Here is a 21,396-nt window from a genome sequence, read left to right on the forward strand (position 1 = left end):
GTGTGTGTTTCTTCGTATATTGAGCGTTTTGATAGTTTAACAGTATTTATATAGCACTTAAACCTGCTTTATAATATAAAAGACATAAAAATCTCACTTTTTACAATATGGGACCTTTAACGTCACTAATTTCGCTAACGCATTAACGCAACTTGCAATTTTTAGGTTGTAGCGGGCTCAGTTGTAAAGCTAGAGTGAAGATACTGGTATGAAAACCTGATGAATCCATCGGTACCAACAATGTCATACTAGCTTGTCGAGAAGGAGGTTAAATAACGCTCCAAACTTACACTGAATTTTGGGGAGGAAAAACTGTCACGGCCATTTTCAAAGGGGTCCCTTGACCTCTGATCTCCAGATCAGTGAATGTAAATGGGTTCTATGGGTACCCACGAGTCTCCCCTTTACAGACATGCCTACTTTATGATAATCACATGCAGTTTGGGGCAAGTCATAGTCAAGTCAGCACACTGACACACTGACAGCTGTTGTTGCCTGTTGGGCTGCAGTTTGCCATGTAATGATTTGAGCATATTGTTTTATGCTAAATGCAGTACCTGTGAGGGTTTCTGGACAATATCTGTCATTGTTTTGTGTTGTTAATTGATTTCCAATAATAAATATATACATACAATTGCATAAAGCAGCATATGTGCCCACTCCCATGTTGATAAGAGTATTAAATACTTGACAAATCTCCCTTTAAAGGTCCCATATTTTATAAAGTGAGATTTTCATGTCTTTTATATTATTAAGCAGGTTTAAGTTCTATACTGTTAAACCATCAAAATGCTCAATATACGGAGTAATACGCACAGCCTGTATTCAGAAATTGTGCGTTTGAAACAAGTCGATAGGATTTCTGTCCATTTGTGATGTCACAAATATACAATATTTAGACCATTACACGGTTTTAAACGTAAATATTCTAAATGTGTCCCAGTTTATTGACTGTTGCAGTGTATGTAAATAACATCAGCTGACAGGAGGTAAAACATGGACCGCAAACTGTTGCCTAGCAACGCAATTCCGTTGGGTATATTCAGACAGGAAAATAATGTGTTTTTTGAACATTACAGCATGTAAACAGGTTCTATTAGAAACACAAAATACAAGTATGAACCTGAAAATGAGCTCGATATGGAACCTTTAAGGTACATTTTGAATGGATAAAAAGTGTGTGATTATTCTTGATAAACTACGGGCAATCATGCGATTAATTAAATATTTTATCGATTGACGGCCCTAATGAAGACATTCATTTAAACCTAAACTTCAGAGGTTCCATCAATTCCTCTCAACTCTCTTGAGAAGTAGGGAGGTCAAAGGTCGTCTGAGCTATTGGCTTGGCCAGTAGAGCGTGAGGAGTCTCTCCCCACTGAAGGTCACAGTCATTGAGCTAGCCCCCTCTAGCTTAAATCTCCACTCGTCCCTTTGACGTCCACATCCCAGACACTACTGAGCTCAGAGTCTCATCACCAGGATGGCTGAGAGAAGAGGCAGGAGGACGGTTATGTGTATGTTAATGCTGCATTTATTATGAAGGCCTTTTCTGTGGGTCACTAGCATGAATTAAACATATTAAGATGTTACTACTCCTCATATACAAGTTAGTTTCAGGTTGATTTAAACTACATTGAATTAAATAAAAAGTTTTCTGGACACTGTTGAAACCAATTTTTCAGGCATGTGAGCCAGATTTGCTGAAATAAGTAGTGATCTAAGAAGATAGGGACGGTCAATGACTAAGACTGATGACCAGTAATAAATGATGTGGACTCGGCGTGGATACGATCAGCAACAGTCCGAGTGCCCGGCTTTAATTTCCTGTTCACGAGGGGGTGGTATATTGGTGATCGTTACTCACTGGGAGCCTCATGCTGCCTTAGCCAGCTTCAGTGCAGATATATCACACTAATACGCTCACACATGGACATAGTTTGAGTTTCTAAATCCTCTCTATGATTTAAGAAAGCAATATTCTGAAATGTTGCTGACTCGAAGCAAACTAGTGGAAAAATGAAGTCATATTTCAAAATAAACAAAAAAACATATTTGAGTCATTTCAATTTGCGTATAAAGTTTAAAGTTAAAAAACTGTTTTGAGACTTTTAGTTTGTGTGTTGACTATAGACTGTGTATAAGAAGCGGACGTAGTCACCGTGACGTCACCCGTTGGTTTGTGGACTGACGTTTTGAAGCCTTTAGTTCGGCATTTTGTGCCGTCGCCATCTTGTTTTTTTGTCGTCGCCATCTTGGTTTTCTGGCCGTCGCCATCTTGGTGCCATCGCCATCTTGGCTCTTGGCCGTCTTCATCTTGTACCGTCTCCATCTTGGTTTTTGGCCGTCGCCATCTTGGCTTTTGGCAGTCTTCATCTTGGTGCTGTCTCCATCTTGGCCTTTGGCCGTCCACATCTTGGTGCCGTCTCCATCTTGGAACCGTCGCCATCTTGGTGCTGTCGCCATCTTGGCTTTTGGCCATCACCATCTTGGCTTTTGGCCATCACCATCTTGGTTTTTGGCCGTAGACATCTTGGTTTTTTGGTCGTTAACATCTTGGTTTTTGGTCGTTACCATCTTAGTTTTTGTCCGTAGACATCTTGGTTTTTGGTCGTTACCATCTTGGTACCGTCACCATCTGGGCTTTTGGCGGTCTTCATCTTGGTGCTGTCTCCATCTTGGCTTTTGGCCGCCTCCATCTTGGTGCCGTCTCCATCTTGGAACCGTCGCCATCTCGGTGCCGTCGCCATCTTGGCTTTTGGCCGTCGCCATCTTGGTTTTTGGCCGTAGACATCTTGGTTTTTGGTCGTTACCATCTTAGTTTTTGTCCGTAGACATCTTGGTTTTTGGTCGTTACCATCTTGGTACCGTCACCATCTTGGCTTTTGGCCGTCTCCATCTTGGTGCCGTCTCCATCTTGGTGCCGTCTCCATCTCGGAGCCGTCGCCATCTTGGTGCCATCGCCATCTTGGTGCCGTCGCCATCTTGGCTTTTGGCCGTTGCCATCTTGGTTTTTGGCCGTAGACATCTTGGTTTTTAGTCGTTACCATCTTGGTTTTTGGTCGTTACCATCTTGGTTTTTGGCCATCATCATCTTTTGGCTGTCGCCATCTTGTTTTTTGTCGTCGCCATCTTGGTTTTTGGCCGTCGCCATCTTGGCTTTTAGCCGTCTTCATCTTGGTGCCGTCTCCATCTTGGTTTTTGGCCGTCGCCATCGTGGCTTTTGGGCATCGCCATCTTGGCTTTTGGCAGTTTTCATCTTGGTGCTGTCTCCATCTTGGCTTTTGGCCATCTCCATCTTGGTGCCGTCTCCATCTTGGAACCGTCGCCATCTTGGTGACGTCGCCATCTTGGTGACGTCGCCATCTTGGCTTTTGGCCGTTGCCATCTTGGTTTTTGGCCGTAGACATCTTGGTTTTTGGTCGTTACCATCTTGGTTTTTGGTCGTTACCATCTTGGTTTTTGGCCATCACCATCTTTTGGCCGTCGCCATCTTGTTTTTTGTCGTCGCCATCTTGGTTTTTGGCCGTCGCCATCTTGGCTTTTAGCCGTCTTCATCTTGGTGCCATCTCCATCTTGGTTTTTGGCCGTCGCCATCGTGGCTTTTGGGCATCGCCATCTTGGCTTTTGGCAGTTTTCATCTTGGTGCTGTCTCCATCTTGGCTTTTGGCCGTCTCCATCTTGGTGCCGTCTCCATCTTGGAACCGTCGCCATCTTGGTGACGTCGCCATCTTGGCTTTTGGCCGTCGCCATCTTGGTTTTTGGCCGTAGACATCTTGGTTTTTGGTCGTTACCATCTTGGTTTTTGTCCGTCGCCATCTTGGCTTTTGGCGGTCTTCATCTTGGTGCTGTCTCCATCTTGGCTTTTGGCCGTCTCCATCTTGGTGCCGTCTCCATCTTGGAACCATCGCCATCTTGGTGCCGTCGCCAAATTTGGCTTTTGGCCGTCACCATCTTGGTTTTTGGCCACAGACATCTTGTTTTTTGTTCGTTACCATCTTAGTTTTTGGCCGTCACCATCTTTTGGCCGTCGCCATCTTGTTTTTTTATCGTCGCCATCTTGGTTTTTGGCCGCCGCCATCTTGGTGCCATCGCCATCTTGGTTTTTAGCCGTCTTCATCTTGGTGCCGTCTCCATCTTGGTTTTTGGCCGTCGCCATCGTGGCTTTTGGCCATCTCCATCTTGGTGCCGTCTCCATCTTGGAACCGTCGCCATTTGGGTTTTTGGCCGTCGCCATCTTGTTTTTTTGCAACCAGAAGAGGGTGGAGCTAAGTACAACCGAACGCTGAATTAGACATTTTTAGGTGACCAAAATGTTACAGTTAAAGCTTTGTTTATACTCGCGCGGGATACCGTGGTGCGGGCCTCCGTAGATGACGTGCAAACGAAATATTATGTGGATAAGCAAGAAGTCAACAAGTGTCACCGGAAAGGAAAGTAGGCTGCCTGGCAACAGTAGTAAACACAGCCAAACATTGCATTTGTATACTGTAATTATTACTGTTGTATTCAAAATGACTTTCCGTCTCTCGATGCTTCCCCTCGGGGCGCCACTATTTCCATGAGACCTTTTTTTAAGTTTTTACAAAGCGATCTCATATTTTCACAGCCTGCAGCAAAAAGCTGCTTCTTTCCCCAGTGTGTTGCCTATTTCTTTCCAAGTATTTAATGACACGTGACTGTCCCTGTGGTCATGTGACTGTCCCTGTGGTCATGTGACTGTCCCTGTGGTCATGTGACTGTCCTTGTGGTCATGTGACTGTCCCTGTGGTCATGTGACTGTCCTTGTGGTCATGTGACTGTCCCTGTGCTCTCTCATGGAACAGTCGTAGAGATGTCTGTACAGGCCAACCTGCTCGGCTAATCTTCCCTCGAAGGCGTCCATGCTGAAAAGCGCGGCACATGCAGTTGGCAATGTAGTTAAGACCAAGCTTCGCGACAATGTAGTTAAGACCAAGCTTCGCGGCAATGTAGTTAAGACCAAGCTTCGTGACAGCTTGTAGAGTCTTCACGCACCACACGGAAGCCATGACAATGTCATTTTCTGGCGCCCGCACCCCGCGCTGGCTTAACTACGGCGACCATTAACCAGACTTTACTTAAAGCAGCAGTAGTCAGTATATTTTTGGCATCATTCGGCAAAAATTCCATAATAACCTTTCAGCATATTGTAATTCAAGTGTTCTGAAAGAAAACTAGACTTCTGCTCCTCCTCATGGCTGTTTTCAGATTTTAGACTTCAGACTAAATCTAGCCCATCTTGCAGATGCCGTTAGGAGCACCGGAGGACAGCGGAGGACACAGGGGAACATGGTTTTTTTCAGGTTACCTGTTTCATGTTCTACTGTCACGATATAGCAACCGTTTTATAAAAATAACTTTTGTTTTAATCATATTTGCGCCAATCTCGCCTACTGATGCTTTAACTGTGGTTACCAACAACGCCGTTGTAGCCCCGCCCTAAAGCATCCCCTGCTTTATGGTCTATCTGACTCTAAATGGGACCATCATTTACTAAATGAACATCATGCGGTATTGAAGAAGACTGGAAACTAGAGATTGAGACAATAAAGTCGTGTTTACAACGTTTCTCAGTAGACATTGTAAAAATGAGTTTATGCAATCATTAGTGAGAAGTAGGCTCATTTTCTTATAGACTTCTATACAATCAGACTTCCTTTAGCAACCAGAGGAGTCGCCCCCTGCTGGCTGTTAGAAAGAAAGCAAGTTCAAAGTACTCCCGCATTGGCTTCACTTCTCAGACCTGGAGGTAGCCCAATCATGTTGACTCAAATCCATCACACATTTTGAGGCTGTACTCCACCTTCTCTACAAAAAATGTATTTGGAGAAATGGAATGACCTGTTCGACATCTGTTGCTAACAATTAAGAGTTGTTTAGTGTCACAAAGGTAGTATTTATTACTTTACTCTATTTATTTGGTTCACTCACTTTACATATTGAAGACATCTGGTAACCCAGTGAACTCTTAGATACATGCTACATCAATGTGAGGTGGAAATATTTGGGTAAGATAATAATTATAAAATAATTACATGTTAGCATTTTTCAACACGTTGTTATGTCCTGGCTCTGGGACCATAACAGATAAGGAAACAAACCGCGAGGGAGTAACTACAAACAAAGATTTATTTAAAGGTCCCATATTGTGCTCATTTTCAGGCTCATACTTTTATTTTGTGTTTCTACTAGAACATGTTTACATGCTGTAATGTTAAAAAAACAACATTATTTCCCTCATACTGTCTGCCTGAATATACCTGTATTCACCCTCTGTCTGAAATGCTCCGTTTTAGTGCATTTCAACTTTGCTAGGCAACAGTTTGGGTCCATGTTTACTTCCTGTCAGCTGATGTTATTTACATACACTGCAACAGGAAATAACCTGGGACACATTTAGAATGTTTACGTTTAAAACCGTGTAATGGTCTAAATATTGTATATTTGTGACATCACAAATGGACAGAAATCCTAACAGCTTGTTTCAAACGCACAATTTCTGAATACGGGCTGTGTATTTCTACGTATATTGAGCGTTTTTGATAGTTTAACAGTATTTATAAAGCACTTAAACCTGCTTTATAATATAAAATCTCACTTTTTACAATATGGGACCTTTAACAAAAGTTTGATCAAGTTAACAAAGATAACACAAAATATGAATCGTAACAAATTAAGCCGACAGAAAAACAGGCCACCATGATTAATTAAAAAAATGTTAAAGCAAACTACACAACAAAAGCGATCGCTGACGGCACCCGATGGTGCCAGGGGAATGAAGTCCGTGGACTCTGAGGATGGGGGCGGGTCTTATAGACCAGAGAAACCGTGGCCGGCCATCTCCAATCACCTGATCCACCTTTACCTCCAACTCAAACCAGCCAGGGACCAGGAACACTGCAACACACAGGCACAGCACAGCACCAAACAGTACACCAGCCCTGGAAGAGGCCTTGGAAGAGGTCCTGGAAGAGGTCCTGGAAGAGGTCCTGGAAGAGGTCCTGGAAGAGGTCCTGGAAGAGGCCCTGGAAGAGGTCCTGGAAGAGGCCCTGGAAGAGACCCTTAGGCCGTCACAACGTAAAAACCTCAATGGCCACAAATCCAGTAAAAATGAACACCCGAAAAGAAGCTTACACAAAAAGCAGCAGCAGCAATAATCCCTTGCATTTCATTTCAGTCATATGTACACATTAAAAATTGATTTTCTATGTCAAGCGTTCAAAGTCTCGCAACAGCGTGGCTCCTACATCAAACAGAGCTTGAGTGAGTCCGACTAGATCTCTACATGGACTCGTTTTGTGTTTTTCCCTTTATGTGGCTCACAGTTTAGAAATTGAGCTTCTGTTTCAGTGCCAAGAAAAGCACCTGCAATCCCACATAATCATACATATTTCTTCCCTGCGGCAGTAAAGTGGCTATTGCTTACACGTGTAGGAAGCACTGCAGTCAGGGGGGTCCACCGTCAATATTTCCATGTAGCGCCGATGGTGGTTATAGCCATTAAGTGCACTTTGTCAGTGGGAGTCCTCTTTCAGAGCAGAGCGTACTCTGGCCTCCAGCTGGTCCGCCGGGGGGCGAGCGTCCGGGTTTGAGGCGAGCATGTCTAAAAGCAGGGTGCACACGGCCGGACCGGGAGGGGGTGGCAGCGGGGGCGCTCTCTTAAACTTCGTGGGGATCCACAACTGGAGGTCGGCGTTCTCCCACAAAGCTTCCCCCAGCGGCATCAACCAGCGACCCTTGCACACGTAGGCGCCTAAAGAGGGAAACACAAAGGGGAGACGCTGTTCGGTCATCATGCAGGAGGTTCCTGGCTGACTGTAGGGAGCCACTTTATGTCAGTGATTATGGGCCACATCTGTATTTGCAAGTAGTCAAGTGGCTACTGGTGTGACGTATTTCTAGGAATTACCAATAGAGCCCCAGTGCTTTTTTTAGTTTTCCAAGGACAAAGAAAAGAGGAAATATAAAACAAATGTTATTTAAAAATTAGGGCTGTCAATCAAGAAAAATATATTATTGTGATTAATCACGATTGTTATTAATTAATCACGATTAATTACAAATTAATCACATTTTTTATCTGTTCAAAATGTACCTTAAAGGGAGATTTGTCAAGTATTTAATACTCTCATCAACATGGGAGAGGGCAAATATGCTGCTTTATGCAATTGTATGTATATATTTATTATTGGAAATCAATGAACAACACAAAACAATGACAGATATTGTCCAGAAACCCTCATAGGTACTGCATTTAGCATTAAAACAATATGCTCAAATCATAACATGGCAAACTGCAGCCTAACAGACAACAACAGCTGTCGGTGTGTCACTGTGCTGACTTGACTATGACTTGACCCAAACTGCATGTGATGATCATAAAGTGGGCATGTCTGTAAAGGGGAGACTCGTGGGTACCCATAGAACCCATTTACATTCACATATCTGGAGGTCAGAGGTCAAGGGACCCCTTTGAAAATGGCCATGCCAGTTTTTCCCTCGCCGAAATGTAGTGTAACTTTGGAGCGTTATATAGCCTCCTTCCCAACAAGCTAGTATGACATAACAAACACAAAACAAAACGTATTCCTCATCTTTGGGGATTGGGGGATGCAGCCATGCACTGAGAATAAAAGGGAAATGTAACAAATAATATATTTGGTAAGATACTGCTCAAGTTTCTGTTGGTGAAGAAATAAAGGATTCACTTTAGACTGTCTCTGACTAAATATTCCCAAAACTCCATAACGTTATGTTATACTCCAGTGTAGGGATGTCCATAATTAACCGTTTAACTGTTAACCGACATTAAGCATTTTAACTGATTAACGCTATCGGTTAAAACGGTTAAAAGAAATATTAATAATGAACTCAAAAGCTGAGCGGCTCAGAGGAGCGGCTCGTCTCTTTAAGGAGAAAAGCTGGTCCACCTTAACAGCCCACCTTAAGAGGTGGAGCCGGAGTTGCAGGATACAAGAAGTTGGCTCTGGTCTCTGGCTCGCTGGAGCGGAGCGGAGGAGTTGTAGTTTCGTAGCATTTATTCACCGACAAATAAAGTGTACACACACTGCTACACCTACGTTCACAGCTAGAACGCCACCAACAACCTCACACTCATCGCCAACACACACACGGTCTGTTGGAAACCCACTAAAGTTACTCAGACTACGTGTGCGGCGGCGAGCACGAAGCCTCCCCCAATGCTAGAGCTGCTAACGTAGCACAAATACACACACTGTTAGTTGGCCACTCACTAAAGTTACACCGGGCAGACACACAGCTGACAACCTGTTAAACTAAACTAAATGTGTGGTGGAGACTTTTACTGGGAAAGTGGCTGCATGTCCGCGACACTACACGCAGCATCGTAGCTGCTAAGTTAACGCTCCCAGACGGTGAACTAGAGACTCCCGTCAACCAATATCTGTTGTGCTCCTGCAGCTGGTACGAGGTACAAATTTTGTCGGTTAAAGGTTAATAATCGGTTAACGAGGGTCGGTTATCGGTTAACAACATTTTTCAAAATGAGCATCCCTAGTCCAGTGTCCAGTTTAGTTGTTACGGTCCTACTGGATACACACAATGGCTTTTGGTGAGTGACACAGAATGTAAACGAAAACGCCACAGGCTTTATTTGTCCTAAAGGCCCCGACACACCAAGCCGACGGTCGTCTGTCTGACAGTTTGGGGCCGTCGGTGAGCGTCCGTCGGTCTAGTTATTGCGATGTGTCCCGCTGCACTGCAAAGGGTGCAAGCAAAACCCCGTGGCGCAATGAAAGTGAGGGCCGGTGCGCGCCGGCTGACGTGGGATCCCGGCCCAGCGGTGCCGTTGCATTGGAGCCGTTTTGCGAGTACAAGTACGAGTACATGAGCACAGTATCGGACCCGATACCCAATGCTGGTATCGGTGCATCCCTATATCTGATCGTTCCAACACAGATATTTTCACAACGACAAACCCATCTGGAATGAAGCTAAGCGGTGAGTTAGAGTGGTGTGAAAATGGTCGGCAAACGCCTCTTTGTTTCATGTACGTATCATAACAACGGCTTGTATACCCGCCGTCCTCGGTCTTCTGGTTTCCCTTTTTGAATGACGAATACAGACTACCGCCGCCTGCCGGTATGGAGAGATATTTCCTCTCACGCAGGCGCAGAATGCACGTGCTAACTGGCCGTCGGCTGACGTCTTTGTTCAAATGCAACTTGTCGGCCGAGACAAAGACGACGTGAGGCGACGCAGCGGTCGGCCTTCATCGCCGCTAGATCTCTGATGTCGGGTTGTTGTGTCTGGGCCTTAGGTTGACGTCTTCTCAGGACTGCGCACGTGTACAAAGCCTAAAGCTGTATCCCAATTCCATACTACATACCAATTGTAAGCAGGTCTAATCAGTATGCATAACTACAGCACTGCAGAGCACGAAGGAAACGGAGGAGCTGCTCACAGCTGGAGAAAAATGAAACCAATTGTGGCAGTTGATGAAACAGCTCCATGAACGCCTCACAAAGACAACAACAGACAGGCTTATTATTACATTTTTGGTCTCTCTGTCAGTATAGAATTTGTGTGTAGTGTCACTCTCCTGTGCGTTTTGTTGAGCGGTACAACCAGTAAAAGCTCTGCACACTCACACAGGTGGTTTAAATGGATGTGGCTGATTAGACCTCAGAAGTTGGGCAAAGTTGAAGTACTGAGATGAGCTTCCTCTTCTTTCTTTCATATCGTTATGACATTAATAATTTGGGGTTTGGTCTGCTGATCAGAATAATTGAGAAACGTGAATTGGTCATTTGTCTTTATTTGACATTATCTAGACTAAATGATTAATCGACAAAAATTAGTAGATTAATGAAGAGGGGAGAATAAAATCATTAGTTGCAGCCCGCCTCAAAAAATGTAGGAGGATTATCCTGAAAGTAATTAAAACGCATCAATTGTTACTTAATCTCAAGGTTTCTTGTAGTCCGTTTTCAATTTTCTAGAGTATAATTGTGTTTTAATGGAGCGCTGTTAGTAACACATCTGTCATGCAAGTCTTCTTCCCCTGATGATGCTCTGCGTTGAACCCTGACCTAAACACTTGAAGTGAAGTCTATAGTCAAGTGCAGGAATGAACCCATACCAATATTGGACCGATACTGACTCAAACAGCTGGATCGCGTAACGGTGACAACTGGGACTGGATATCGTTTAAAAAATGATGATGCCAGTACAAATACCCTTAAAGGACCAGTGTGTAACAATTAGGGGAATCTATTGACACAAATAGAATATAATATTAATAAGTACGTTGTCTTTCGTGTTTAATCACCTGACCATAACAATCGTTGTGTTTTCGTTAGCTTAAAATGAGTCGTTTATATCTACATAGGGAGCGGCTCCTCTCCACGGAGTTTGCCATGTTTCTACAGAAGCCCAGAACGGACAAACCAAACACTTAACTTTTCCTGCTTGGGCCGGAGTCGATAACGTTAATCATTCCTCTTTCTTTCTCTCTCTTCACCACATACTCTACGTACTGGCTCTGCTCCAAATGGCCTACAACTGGCTCAAGATAGGGCCATTCGCGTTTTCACGTGGGCCACCGTAGTTCTTCTACACTCCTGGCACACAAGAGAGGCTTCAGTTGGCTGCAATCTGCAACCTCACTGCTAGATACCGCCAGATCGTACACACCGCTCCTTTAAAAGAGGTATCAAGTACCGATACCCAGCCCTAGTGACAATGGGGCCAATCTATTTGATTCAAGTCTATACGTGCTGTATATACTATCGACTGCTACAGGAATGAGTCCTAAAACCAGGAAATGAGTTAGCATGTTAGCACTTCCGGTTCCCTCGTCTGGAAGTCAATGGGTTTTTAGTTAGATGCCTGAAATAAGGCCTGTGGTTAACACAAGCTGAGGAGATTTAAATACATCAATAAATATTCCACTCATGAATTTTGAAGCTTTTACGTGTCTTAAGAAAGGCGGTTGCTAACAAATGGCTAAATGAGAGTACAAAGCGTCATCACGCCGATCACTAGTCTGCCTTTAGCTTAATGATGGTGACATGAAGCGGCCGTGGTGTAGTTTGTTTACAGCCAAGATGAGTTAGCCTTTTACTTCTGGCGATTGCATTCACCCTTCAAAAATCATAAAAGTGGTGTTCATTTGTGGAGATTATTTTACGGAACAAAACGTATAAGTATGTATCATAAACGTTTGTTCGCCACAGAGCTTATTTTCTGGCGTATGGAATTTTAAAATGGAAAAATCCCATTGGCTTTTTGTCGAGGGAACCAGGGCGATGCTAACTTCCTGAATGGCCTACAAAAATACGTCATCCCTGCACCACTCTGTACATTAAATACTAGAATTGTAAGTTTTGACCAATTTGTTGTTGCCTTATAAAAGGTTTACGTTTGAATTGTTAATCCTGTTCATTTTGAAGATTTTTTTGACCAAGTTGCTGATAATAAATTGTAATTTATCACTTTAATAATAAGTAACAATTCAATAAATTTATATCTATGTATTTATTTGTTACATTTTGTCAAGTCTGAGCCTTACACATAACAGAATGATCCCAGTAACTTCCACACAGTGATGGTACGTGTCCACAGGGGCTCTTTTTTATCGCGAGGGGACGCGCCGCTTCCCATCATTGGACGCTTGATGGGCTGTCACTAGAAACAAGGCTCTTCCCACCTTGTGAGAAGCATTTTCCCTCCGTGCTGCTCCCAGCTTTCAAACCGACAACAACATGGTGGCTTGTTTGGAAACTTTTTTCTCTTAATTCACGAAAATAGTTTCTGAAAACATCTGAGGCGAGAAATAATCCACGCAGCTGCTGAATCTGTTGAATCAAAGTTTATTTTGAAAGATCCTCGGGAGTTTCGAGAGGCGGCGAGTTGCGTCGGACGCCCGTGATTTGCATAAACTAGCCCGGACCTCATCTTTATGCAAATGAGGAGCGGGCGTCGTGACGCTCCGTCTCTCGAATCGCGCCGCCACGCTACCAGAATGCATTGCACGGCTGCTTACATAGACAATGAGTGGGAAGCGTGGAACGGACAGAGCCTGTGGACACGTACCATGATGGTACGTGTCCACAGGGGCGTTTTTTATCGCGACGCTTCCCATCATTGGACGCTTGGTGGGCTGTCCCTAGAAACAAGGCACTCGGCTCCTGATTGGACGAACGCTTTCCCGCTGTTGGCTGCTGCTTCAAACCGGAACCAGTATGGAGGCTCGTTTGGAAATTTTCTTCTCTTATTTCACGAAAATAGTTCACTGAAATGTGTTTCTGAAAACATTTGAGGCGAGAAATAATCCATGCAGTTGCTGAATATGTCTTTATTTTGGATCGACAACGTTTATTTTAAAAGATCTTCGGGAGTTTCGAGAGGCGGCGAGTCGCGTCGGACGCCCGTGATTTGCATAAAGTAGCCAGGACTTCAACTTTATGCAAATGAGGAGCGGGCTTCCTGCACGCCTAGTCTCTCGAATCGCGACGTCACGCTACCGGAATGCATTGCGCGGCTGCTTGCATAGACAATGAATGGGGAGCGTGGAAAGCACGGAGCCTGTGGACACGTACCATCAGGCATACAGCTCATTAATTAAACACTGGTATCTAGGGATGCTCATTTTGAAAAATGTTCTTAACCGATAACCGACCCCCGTTAACCGATTATTAACCGTTAACCGACAAGATTTGTGCCTCGCATGCAGCAGTGCGCCAGCTGCAGTGTATGAGCACAACAGACAACTGAGTCCCCAGTTCACCGTCCGGGAGCGTTAACTTAGCAGCTACGATGCTGCGTGTAGTGTCGCGGACATGCAGCCACTTTCCCAGTAAAAGTCTCCACCACACATTTAGTGAAGTTTAGCAGGTTGTCAGCTGTGTGTCTGCCCGGCGTAATGACACTCTGTCTGCCCGGATTAACGATAGCGATTGCCTGATAAACAGTGTGTGTATTTGTGCTACGTTAGCAGCTCTAGTATTGCCGGAGGCATCTTGCTCGCCGCCGCCACACACATACATCAGCGCGGCGTAACTTTAACGAGTGTATGTGTGTGTGTGTGTTGAGTGTGAGGTTGTTGGTGGCGTTCTAGCTGTGAACGTAGGTGTAGCAGTGTGTGGACAGTTTATTTGTCGGTGAATAAATGCTACGAAATTACAACTCCGCTCCGCTCTAGGGAGCCAGAGAGACCGGAGCCAACTTCCTGTATCCTGCAACTCCGGCTCCACCTCTTAAGGTGGGCTGTTAAGGTTGACCAGCTTTTCTCCTTAAAGTGACGAGCCGCTCCTCTGAGCCGCTCAGCTTTTGAATTAATAATAAATATTTCTTTTAACCGATAGCGTTAATCGGTTAAAATGCTTAATGTCGGTTAAGGGTTAAACGATTAATTATGAACATCCCTACTGGTATCGGATCGGTACTCGGTGTTGGCCGATACCCAAAGCCCAGGTATCGGTATCGGTATCGGTATCGGTACTGAATCAGACGGATCGGTGCATCTCTAGTCAAGTGCAGGACTGACCTGGTAAAAGGCCAACAATGATTTCCTAACCTGACTGAGTAAAAAGCTAAGAAGCGCTGGGCTTCAAGGACAAACACAAGAGGCTGTGTGTCGCTCCTTGACTGTGCTCTCTCCGCTCCCCCCTGCCTACTCAAATAACTGTGTGGCTGTGTGGGTCTTGAGAGAGGATAAAGTAAAATAATGGACCATTTTATCTGTCTGTGAAAAGCCTCCAGCTGCCTCTCCCCATTCTCTCACTGACAAAGAGGATTGTGATCGGGGCTGCTGAATTCCATTTTGCCTTTTTTTTTTTTTTTTGTATTTTGAATCCAGTGAAGCCCCCTCTCCTCCCTCCGATCATAACCATTTCATTCAGCCTAATGGAGTATCAATGACTCAGGGAGGTTCTCAGGCACTAAACCTGGAGATAATGGTTCATATCTCCCACTGCCCATTTTTTTGTGAATAAAATGAGACATCTGTATAACAGCCATTTCATTACTCTCTGACAGTGGAGCGCAGAGCACAACTGGGCCCTGCGTCCATTAAGACGCTTCCTCATCCTATGGCCACATGGGTCCTGACAGGAAAATAGGACATTAAAAAAAAGAGAGATTAAAATCTCAATGCTGTTCTACACAGCTTTACTGGAATGCTGGTGGAATGCTTCTTCACTGTGCTCATACTGAATTGGCCATAGTTTTGCAGACCTTATGGCTTCAGTCTACTACATCAAAAGCTATCTATGCAGTGACAAGTTGACAAGAACACAGCTGCATCTCTGCAATACCATCAACTACGGCTGTCAAATTTAACGCCATAATAAAGCGTTAATGCAATCGATCTTTCGAATGTGGTAGTGGACGCAGTCTTAAAGCTAGAGTGAAGATACTGACATCATATGAAACTAGATACAACCTAAGGAATCCTTTGGTACCAACCATGTCATACTAGCTTGTTGCAAAGAAGGCTAAACTTTAGCGAGGAAAAACTAGCATGGCCATTTTCAAAAGGGGTCCCTTGACCTCTGACCTCCAGATATGTGAATGTAAATGGGTTCTATGGGTACCGACGAGTCTCCCCTTTACAGACATGCCTACTTTATGATAATCACATGCAGTTTGGGGCAAGTCATAGTCAAGTCAGCACACTGACACACTGACAGCTGTTGTTGCCTGTTGGGCTGCAGTTTGCCATGTTATGATTTGAGCATATTGTTTTATGCTAAATGCAGTACCTGTGAGGGTTTCTGGACAATATCTGTCATTGTTTTGTGTTGTTAATTGATTTACAATAATAAATATATACATACATTTGCATAAAGCAGCATATTTGCCCACTCCCATGTTGATAAGAGTATTAAATACTTGACAAATCTCCCTTTAAGGTTCATTTTGAACAGATAAAAAATGTGCGATTATTTACTATGGATTACTAACTATGGAGAATCATGTGATTAATCGAGATTAAATATTGTAATCGATTGACAGCCCTACCATCAATGTGAAATTAAAAGCACTGAGTTGGGATTCAAGTGTCTTTTTTGTTGTGGTCACCTTTTTATGTTTTGTGTGGACCTCAGGAAGAGTAGCTGATGTTCTGCATTAGAGTGGCAACGATTAACTGATTAATCAATTAGTCAATTACTTATCAACTATTAAATTAATCGCCAACTATTTTGATAATGTATTAATCGGTTTGAGTAATTTTTCAAGAAAAAAAGTCTAAATTCTCTGATTACAGCTTCTTAAATGTGAATATTTTCTGGTTTCTTTCCTCCTCTATGACAGTAAACTGAATATCTTTGAGTTATAAAACAGTAAAACAAGATAGTAAAGTTAGTAAAGACATTTCAGGACGTCATTTTGGGCTTTGGAAAGCACTGATCGACATTTTTTCACCACTTTCTGACATTTTATAGACCGAACAACCAAACGAGAAAATAATCGACAGATTAATCAACAATGAAAATAATCGTTAGCTGCGGCCTTATTCTGCAACAGCTAAAGGGGATCGTGATAAAATCCTAGATGAAAAAGATTTAAAATGAAAGAAACTGGTATCTCACATACTGCCGACAGCATTTTGTGAGTAGGAAAGGCTGAATTACACACTGTCTGCTTTTATTATAAGAAATAGAGCTACTATAATCTATATCAAAATGTACATAGCATTAATCATCCATCTCTTTGCCATTTAGATCATGATTGTACCATCTGCGGTTGATGAAAGTGTGATGTATGGTATGTGACATTTTTAATATGTGCCAGTTAATTAAGTCAAACTCGATTTCAGCGCGATGCGTCATCAACCTGCCTGACCACACACTCAACCTTCTCAACCTTACTGGGAGTGCTCTGACTGGTGATGGAGTCACCCAACAAAACAATCCCATATACATGAAGACACTGGCAATATCTGGATTTATATATTTACATGTTGAAGTGTAATGGGAGTCTATATCAGATATTCTCGTTCTCTCCGGTCTTTTCTATTGATTTACTCACCCAGTTGTTCCTGCGTGGCCCCTTCTTCCAGGAAGGTGATTCTCTCCAGGACGGCCCAGAACATCACGCCAAGGGAGAAGATGTCCGCCTGGGCCGTGTAGGTCATTCCACCCCACACCTCCGGAGCCATGTAGAAGTCAGAGCCACAGGTGGAGGAGAAGTGCTGCCTGGTTGGCTCACCGTCCACCAGACCTTCGCTCATCTTGCTCAGACCAAAGTCTGCCACCTACAGGTCATTGAAAAAGAAATACAGCATGCAGCTGTGTTGGCATAAAACTTTTTCTTCCTAAATGTATGACTCTAGAACCTTTTCTTTTTTTCTGTATAGTAATTGGCCTGATACCCGATGCTTTATTTTCCCCTTTGAAAAAAAGATATGTAAAGATTTGTAAAGGACATATGGACTCACATTATATTGCATTATGCAGGAAAGGCAATGTTAACTCACTAGAGCTGAAACAATCAGTCGATTAATCGATTAACCCATCGACAGAATGAATCAGCAACTAGCCTATTTTGATCACCGCTTTAATACTTTAAACTAAATAAAATGCTAAATATCTTTCTGATTCCGGCTTCTCAAATGGGAATATTTGCAGGTTTTCTTTGTCTTCTATGATAGTAAACTGAATATCTTTCGGTCTTGGACGGTCTTGTTTTTAAATTGAATATTGGGCTTTAGACGTTTGAGATTTTTTGTTTTTAGCGATGCTGGTAGCAAAACGTTAATTCTCTATTTTTAGATACATAGAACGAATTTAAAAAGGAAGGAGCTGCCTCGGATACTGGAGACAAATCTCGGGTATGGCTGCCACTTTTTTGCCGAAGGCGAGGTGGCTATGCAGAAATTCACAATTTCCAAAAATGTGTGCTTGAACTGCTACCATCAACCTCCGTATGTCCTCACATAGTCTTCACAAGATAACTGTTGACCGTGTCATAACATATGAATAAAGCTCATCTCGGTTAACTGTTGTCTGCTGTCTTTATTTGTGTCTTTATGGTGAAGTACGTACGGTGATCACAACCAGAACCAGCTGTGCATTGAGAAAGTAGACAAGAAGAAAAGTGGGCGTTCCCTTACGCCACGAGCCAATCAAAGTAGAGCGTAACAGGAACACCCCTCCGCGACTTCAATCAGACCTGCTTTTTCCGGGAGACGGACTTAAAGAGACAGGCGCCAAAACTGAGTGTTTCAGACATAGGGTGAATACAGGTATATTCAGGCAGACAGTACAAGGAAAATAAAGTGTAAAGTGTTTTTTGAACATTACAGCATGTAAACATGTTCTAGTAGAAACCCAAATTACAAGGACAAACCTGAAATAAGCATGATACGCCTTTAAATAAAGAATTTAACCCCCACAAACAATCTGCATGAGTGCTTGGACCTGGAATTTTACTTTCTGACCACGGAGTATTGGGGCCACCTTGAGGAAAAAAGAAATAAATCGGAGATTTCGAGAATAAAGTCATAGGTTTACGAGAAAAAAAATAGTAATATGAGAAAAAAGTCAGAAGTTTACTAGAAAAAAGTCGTATTATGAGAATAAAGTCAGACGTTTACTAGAAAAAAAAGGTGTAATATTATGAGAATAAAGTCATACATTTAAGTGAAAAAGTTGTAGTATTATGAGTTCCACAAATAACCAAATACTTCATCTTTTGGCTCATCAGCACCACATTATCATCAGTATCAGGACCTTGAAGAGATTGTGCAAGAAACTGTGTTTATTCTGAAGAAAGAATCACACGGACCTGATGGGGAAACTGACTCTTTTGTTGAGGAGGAAATTACTTTTTTCTAGTAACGTTATGACTTTATTCTCGTAATATTACAACTTTTTTTCTTGAAATAGTATGACTTTATTCTCATTAAATTACGACTTTATTCTCGAAGCCTCAAATTTGTTTCCCCTCAATGTGGCCCTAATACTCCGTCGTATATAACTCCTAACATGCACCAGATAAAGATTTTCTCAGTATTTTGTATTTCAGCTGTTTTGGTACACCAGGGTAAGGACTGCATTTTTATTCTCAAATATTAGTTCAAATTGCTTTTTATAATATTGTTTATTGTGTTTAAGTACTACGATGCTTTCAAATTCTCCATCAAGCTGTGTACCGTCTATGCCACTTGATCTGACGTAAACATTGTCACGTCACAGCGGTCTGCCTACCTTGACAACGGGGCCTCTTGGTGTCACACAGACCAGCACATTGTCAGGCTTCAGGTCTCGGTGGGTGATACCCAGATCATGCAGGAAGGCCACGGCGCTGCAGAGCTGTCGCACCACACTGTGGTTCACCTGGGAGTCTGGTGGCCTGGAGAGCAGGTACTGGTTCAAGTCGCCCCCATCACAGTACTCCATCACGAGCCACAGGGCCAAGCAGCGAAGAGGCTGCTCTTCCTCCCTCTGGGCCGGCCTCTTCTTGGCTCTGTTTTTAGGCCTTTGTGGGGTTGTAGAATCAGATGATATAGTCTTGTCCTGAGGCTTATGCCTGGCCTGCTGGGTGTTGGTCCTTTCCTGACTTTGTTGTGCTCCCACTACACTGCCCTTCAGCACGGTCTCAACTAGACGTGGGGGTAGTTTCCCTGGTTTTAAGGGCTTCAGGCTTCTCGGCCCAGTCTGCAGGAGGCAGCTGTGGAGTGCAATGACATTGACATGGTTCTTGGCAGTGGCTCTCATGGCCCACAGCTCTTGCAGGTAGAGCTCAATGCACTCCGGGTTGCTGCAGGGCAGCCGCTTGATAGCCACCCTCTGTCCTGTTTTGGCCATATGACCCTCAAAGACCACACCATAGCTGCCTCGTCCGACCTCCCTCTCTAACGTGTAGAGTTCCTCCATCTCTCACAGGGCTGGCTGGGGCCTAATGGGAGTGCTAAGAAATATTAAATAGCTCATGTTAGCAGGACAATTAAAAAATTACATGTAAGTTGGCGTTAATGTACAAAATCATGAAGTGAGTGACTGGTATTATCAACAATGTAAAGTTACATAGCACTGAGACCACTGAGGTGCGACACAAAACGTCTGTCCTACCAGTGACCATCAGACTATACAGCTCCTACCTCTTTTGCAGGAAGGACAACTGAAAACAGCAAACACTGACAACAAATATAATATCAATATCATGTGCAACACTTCTTTTTCCATTCTCATGTGCAATATCACTGTTCATTGTGTGCAATATTAATGTCCAACATGTGCAATATCACTTATTTTTCTATTTGTTAGCTTACTTTACCTTTTTTATTTTACTTATCTTATTTACTCATTTTACTAAATGTATCTTACTTAATTGTTATTCTATTAGACACTGGTGCTAGAAATAATTAAAAATATATATTTTATACACTTGTATTTTATACACTTGAACTTGTTGTAATTTTGTTGTTGAGCAATCTCTGGCACACGAATTTCCTTCGGGATTAATAAAGTTCTATCTTATCTTATCTTAAATTAACTGTAAAATAGCTAGCAAACTTGTAGCTGCCTGCAACACTTTTAACTAGACTAATGTTTAAGTTTAGGTTGTTATGGAAAGCCCCAAAGTTAAGCCGCGGATGCTCAGCTAGCTAATTAAACTCAGTTTAGTGTAACGTAACGTCATGTGTAACGTGATGCGTAACATGATGCGTAACGTGATGTGCTAGCTAGAGCTACTGAACAGTTAACGTTACTCCCCAAAGAACTTCGCTTTCTCCTTTGTTTGTTTGTTATCGACACACCATGTATTGACGTTACACAAATTATTTTAATCTTCAAAGTGGCCTCGAGGGAATATGAAATAATTCCCTGAATATGTTTAACATGGTGCTGTCTGTCAGCAGCCTCTATAGAGTTAGTTATAACTATAGTTTAACATGGTGCTGTCTGTCAGCAGCCTCTATACACACACAGAGCTCTCTGGCTAGAAGAGCTCCGTTATCTTCATTTCAAACTCACCTACAAGACTTCAGCTCACATCACCAGCAGCGAGTCGACTGAATATGCAGTCTACTCGATTGACAACCCGTCTCGCACCATATCCGACGAATTTGTATCATTTATTGTCAATAAAAAACTGAGAGAAAACGGCAGAGCAAAACAACAACACTAAACTGCGACACACTTCCGCGTCTACATTCAGAGCGTCCCGCTCTTTGTTTACGTGCGTTGTGATTGGCTGCAGGAATTCAGTCGCGTGTTGTGATTGGTTGGTAGTTTCGAATCATTCAAGCCACCGCAGGTTGGCTGCAACTGCTGAAGAGGAAGTTGTCACACATATTGTCAGCTGGGTTCATGGTTGTTAAAGGTATGGAAACGGAATATTATTTCAGAAAGAATGACAATAAGTCAAGGAAGCATTTATTTT

General features: G+C 43.1%; 1 protein-coding gene across 1 annotated transcript; it reads right to left on the reverse strand.

Annotated features, from left to right (window-relative positions):
* Nucleotides 1-6,519: 6,519 nt before the first annotated feature.
* si:ch211-63o20.7 (uncharacterized protein LOC566836 homolog) lies at nucleotides 6,520-21,161 on the reverse strand. Its single transcript, XM_037751505.1, has 4 exons — nucleotides 20,988-21,161; nucleotides 19,218-19,920; nucleotides 17,038-17,263; nucleotides 6,520-7,774 (listed from the first exon to the last, which is right to left on the reverse strand). Exons 2-4 carry the CDS (start codon nucleotides 19,884-19,886, stop codon nucleotides 7,536-7,538), a joined length of 1,134 nt encoding a protein of 377 aa, XP_037607433.1. The 5' UTR covers nucleotides 19,887-19,920; nucleotides 20,988-21,161; the 3' UTR covers nucleotides 6,520-7,535.
* Nucleotides 21,162-21,396: the final 235 nt, after the last annotated feature.

This window comes from Sebastes umbrosus, chromosome 18 (genome assembly GCF_015220745.1).
Source record: "Sebastes umbrosus isolate fSebUmb1 chromosome 18, fSebUmb1.pri, whole genome shotgun sequence".
NCBI lineage: Eukaryota > Metazoa > Chordata > Actinopteri > Perciformes > Sebastidae > Sebastes > Sebastes umbrosus.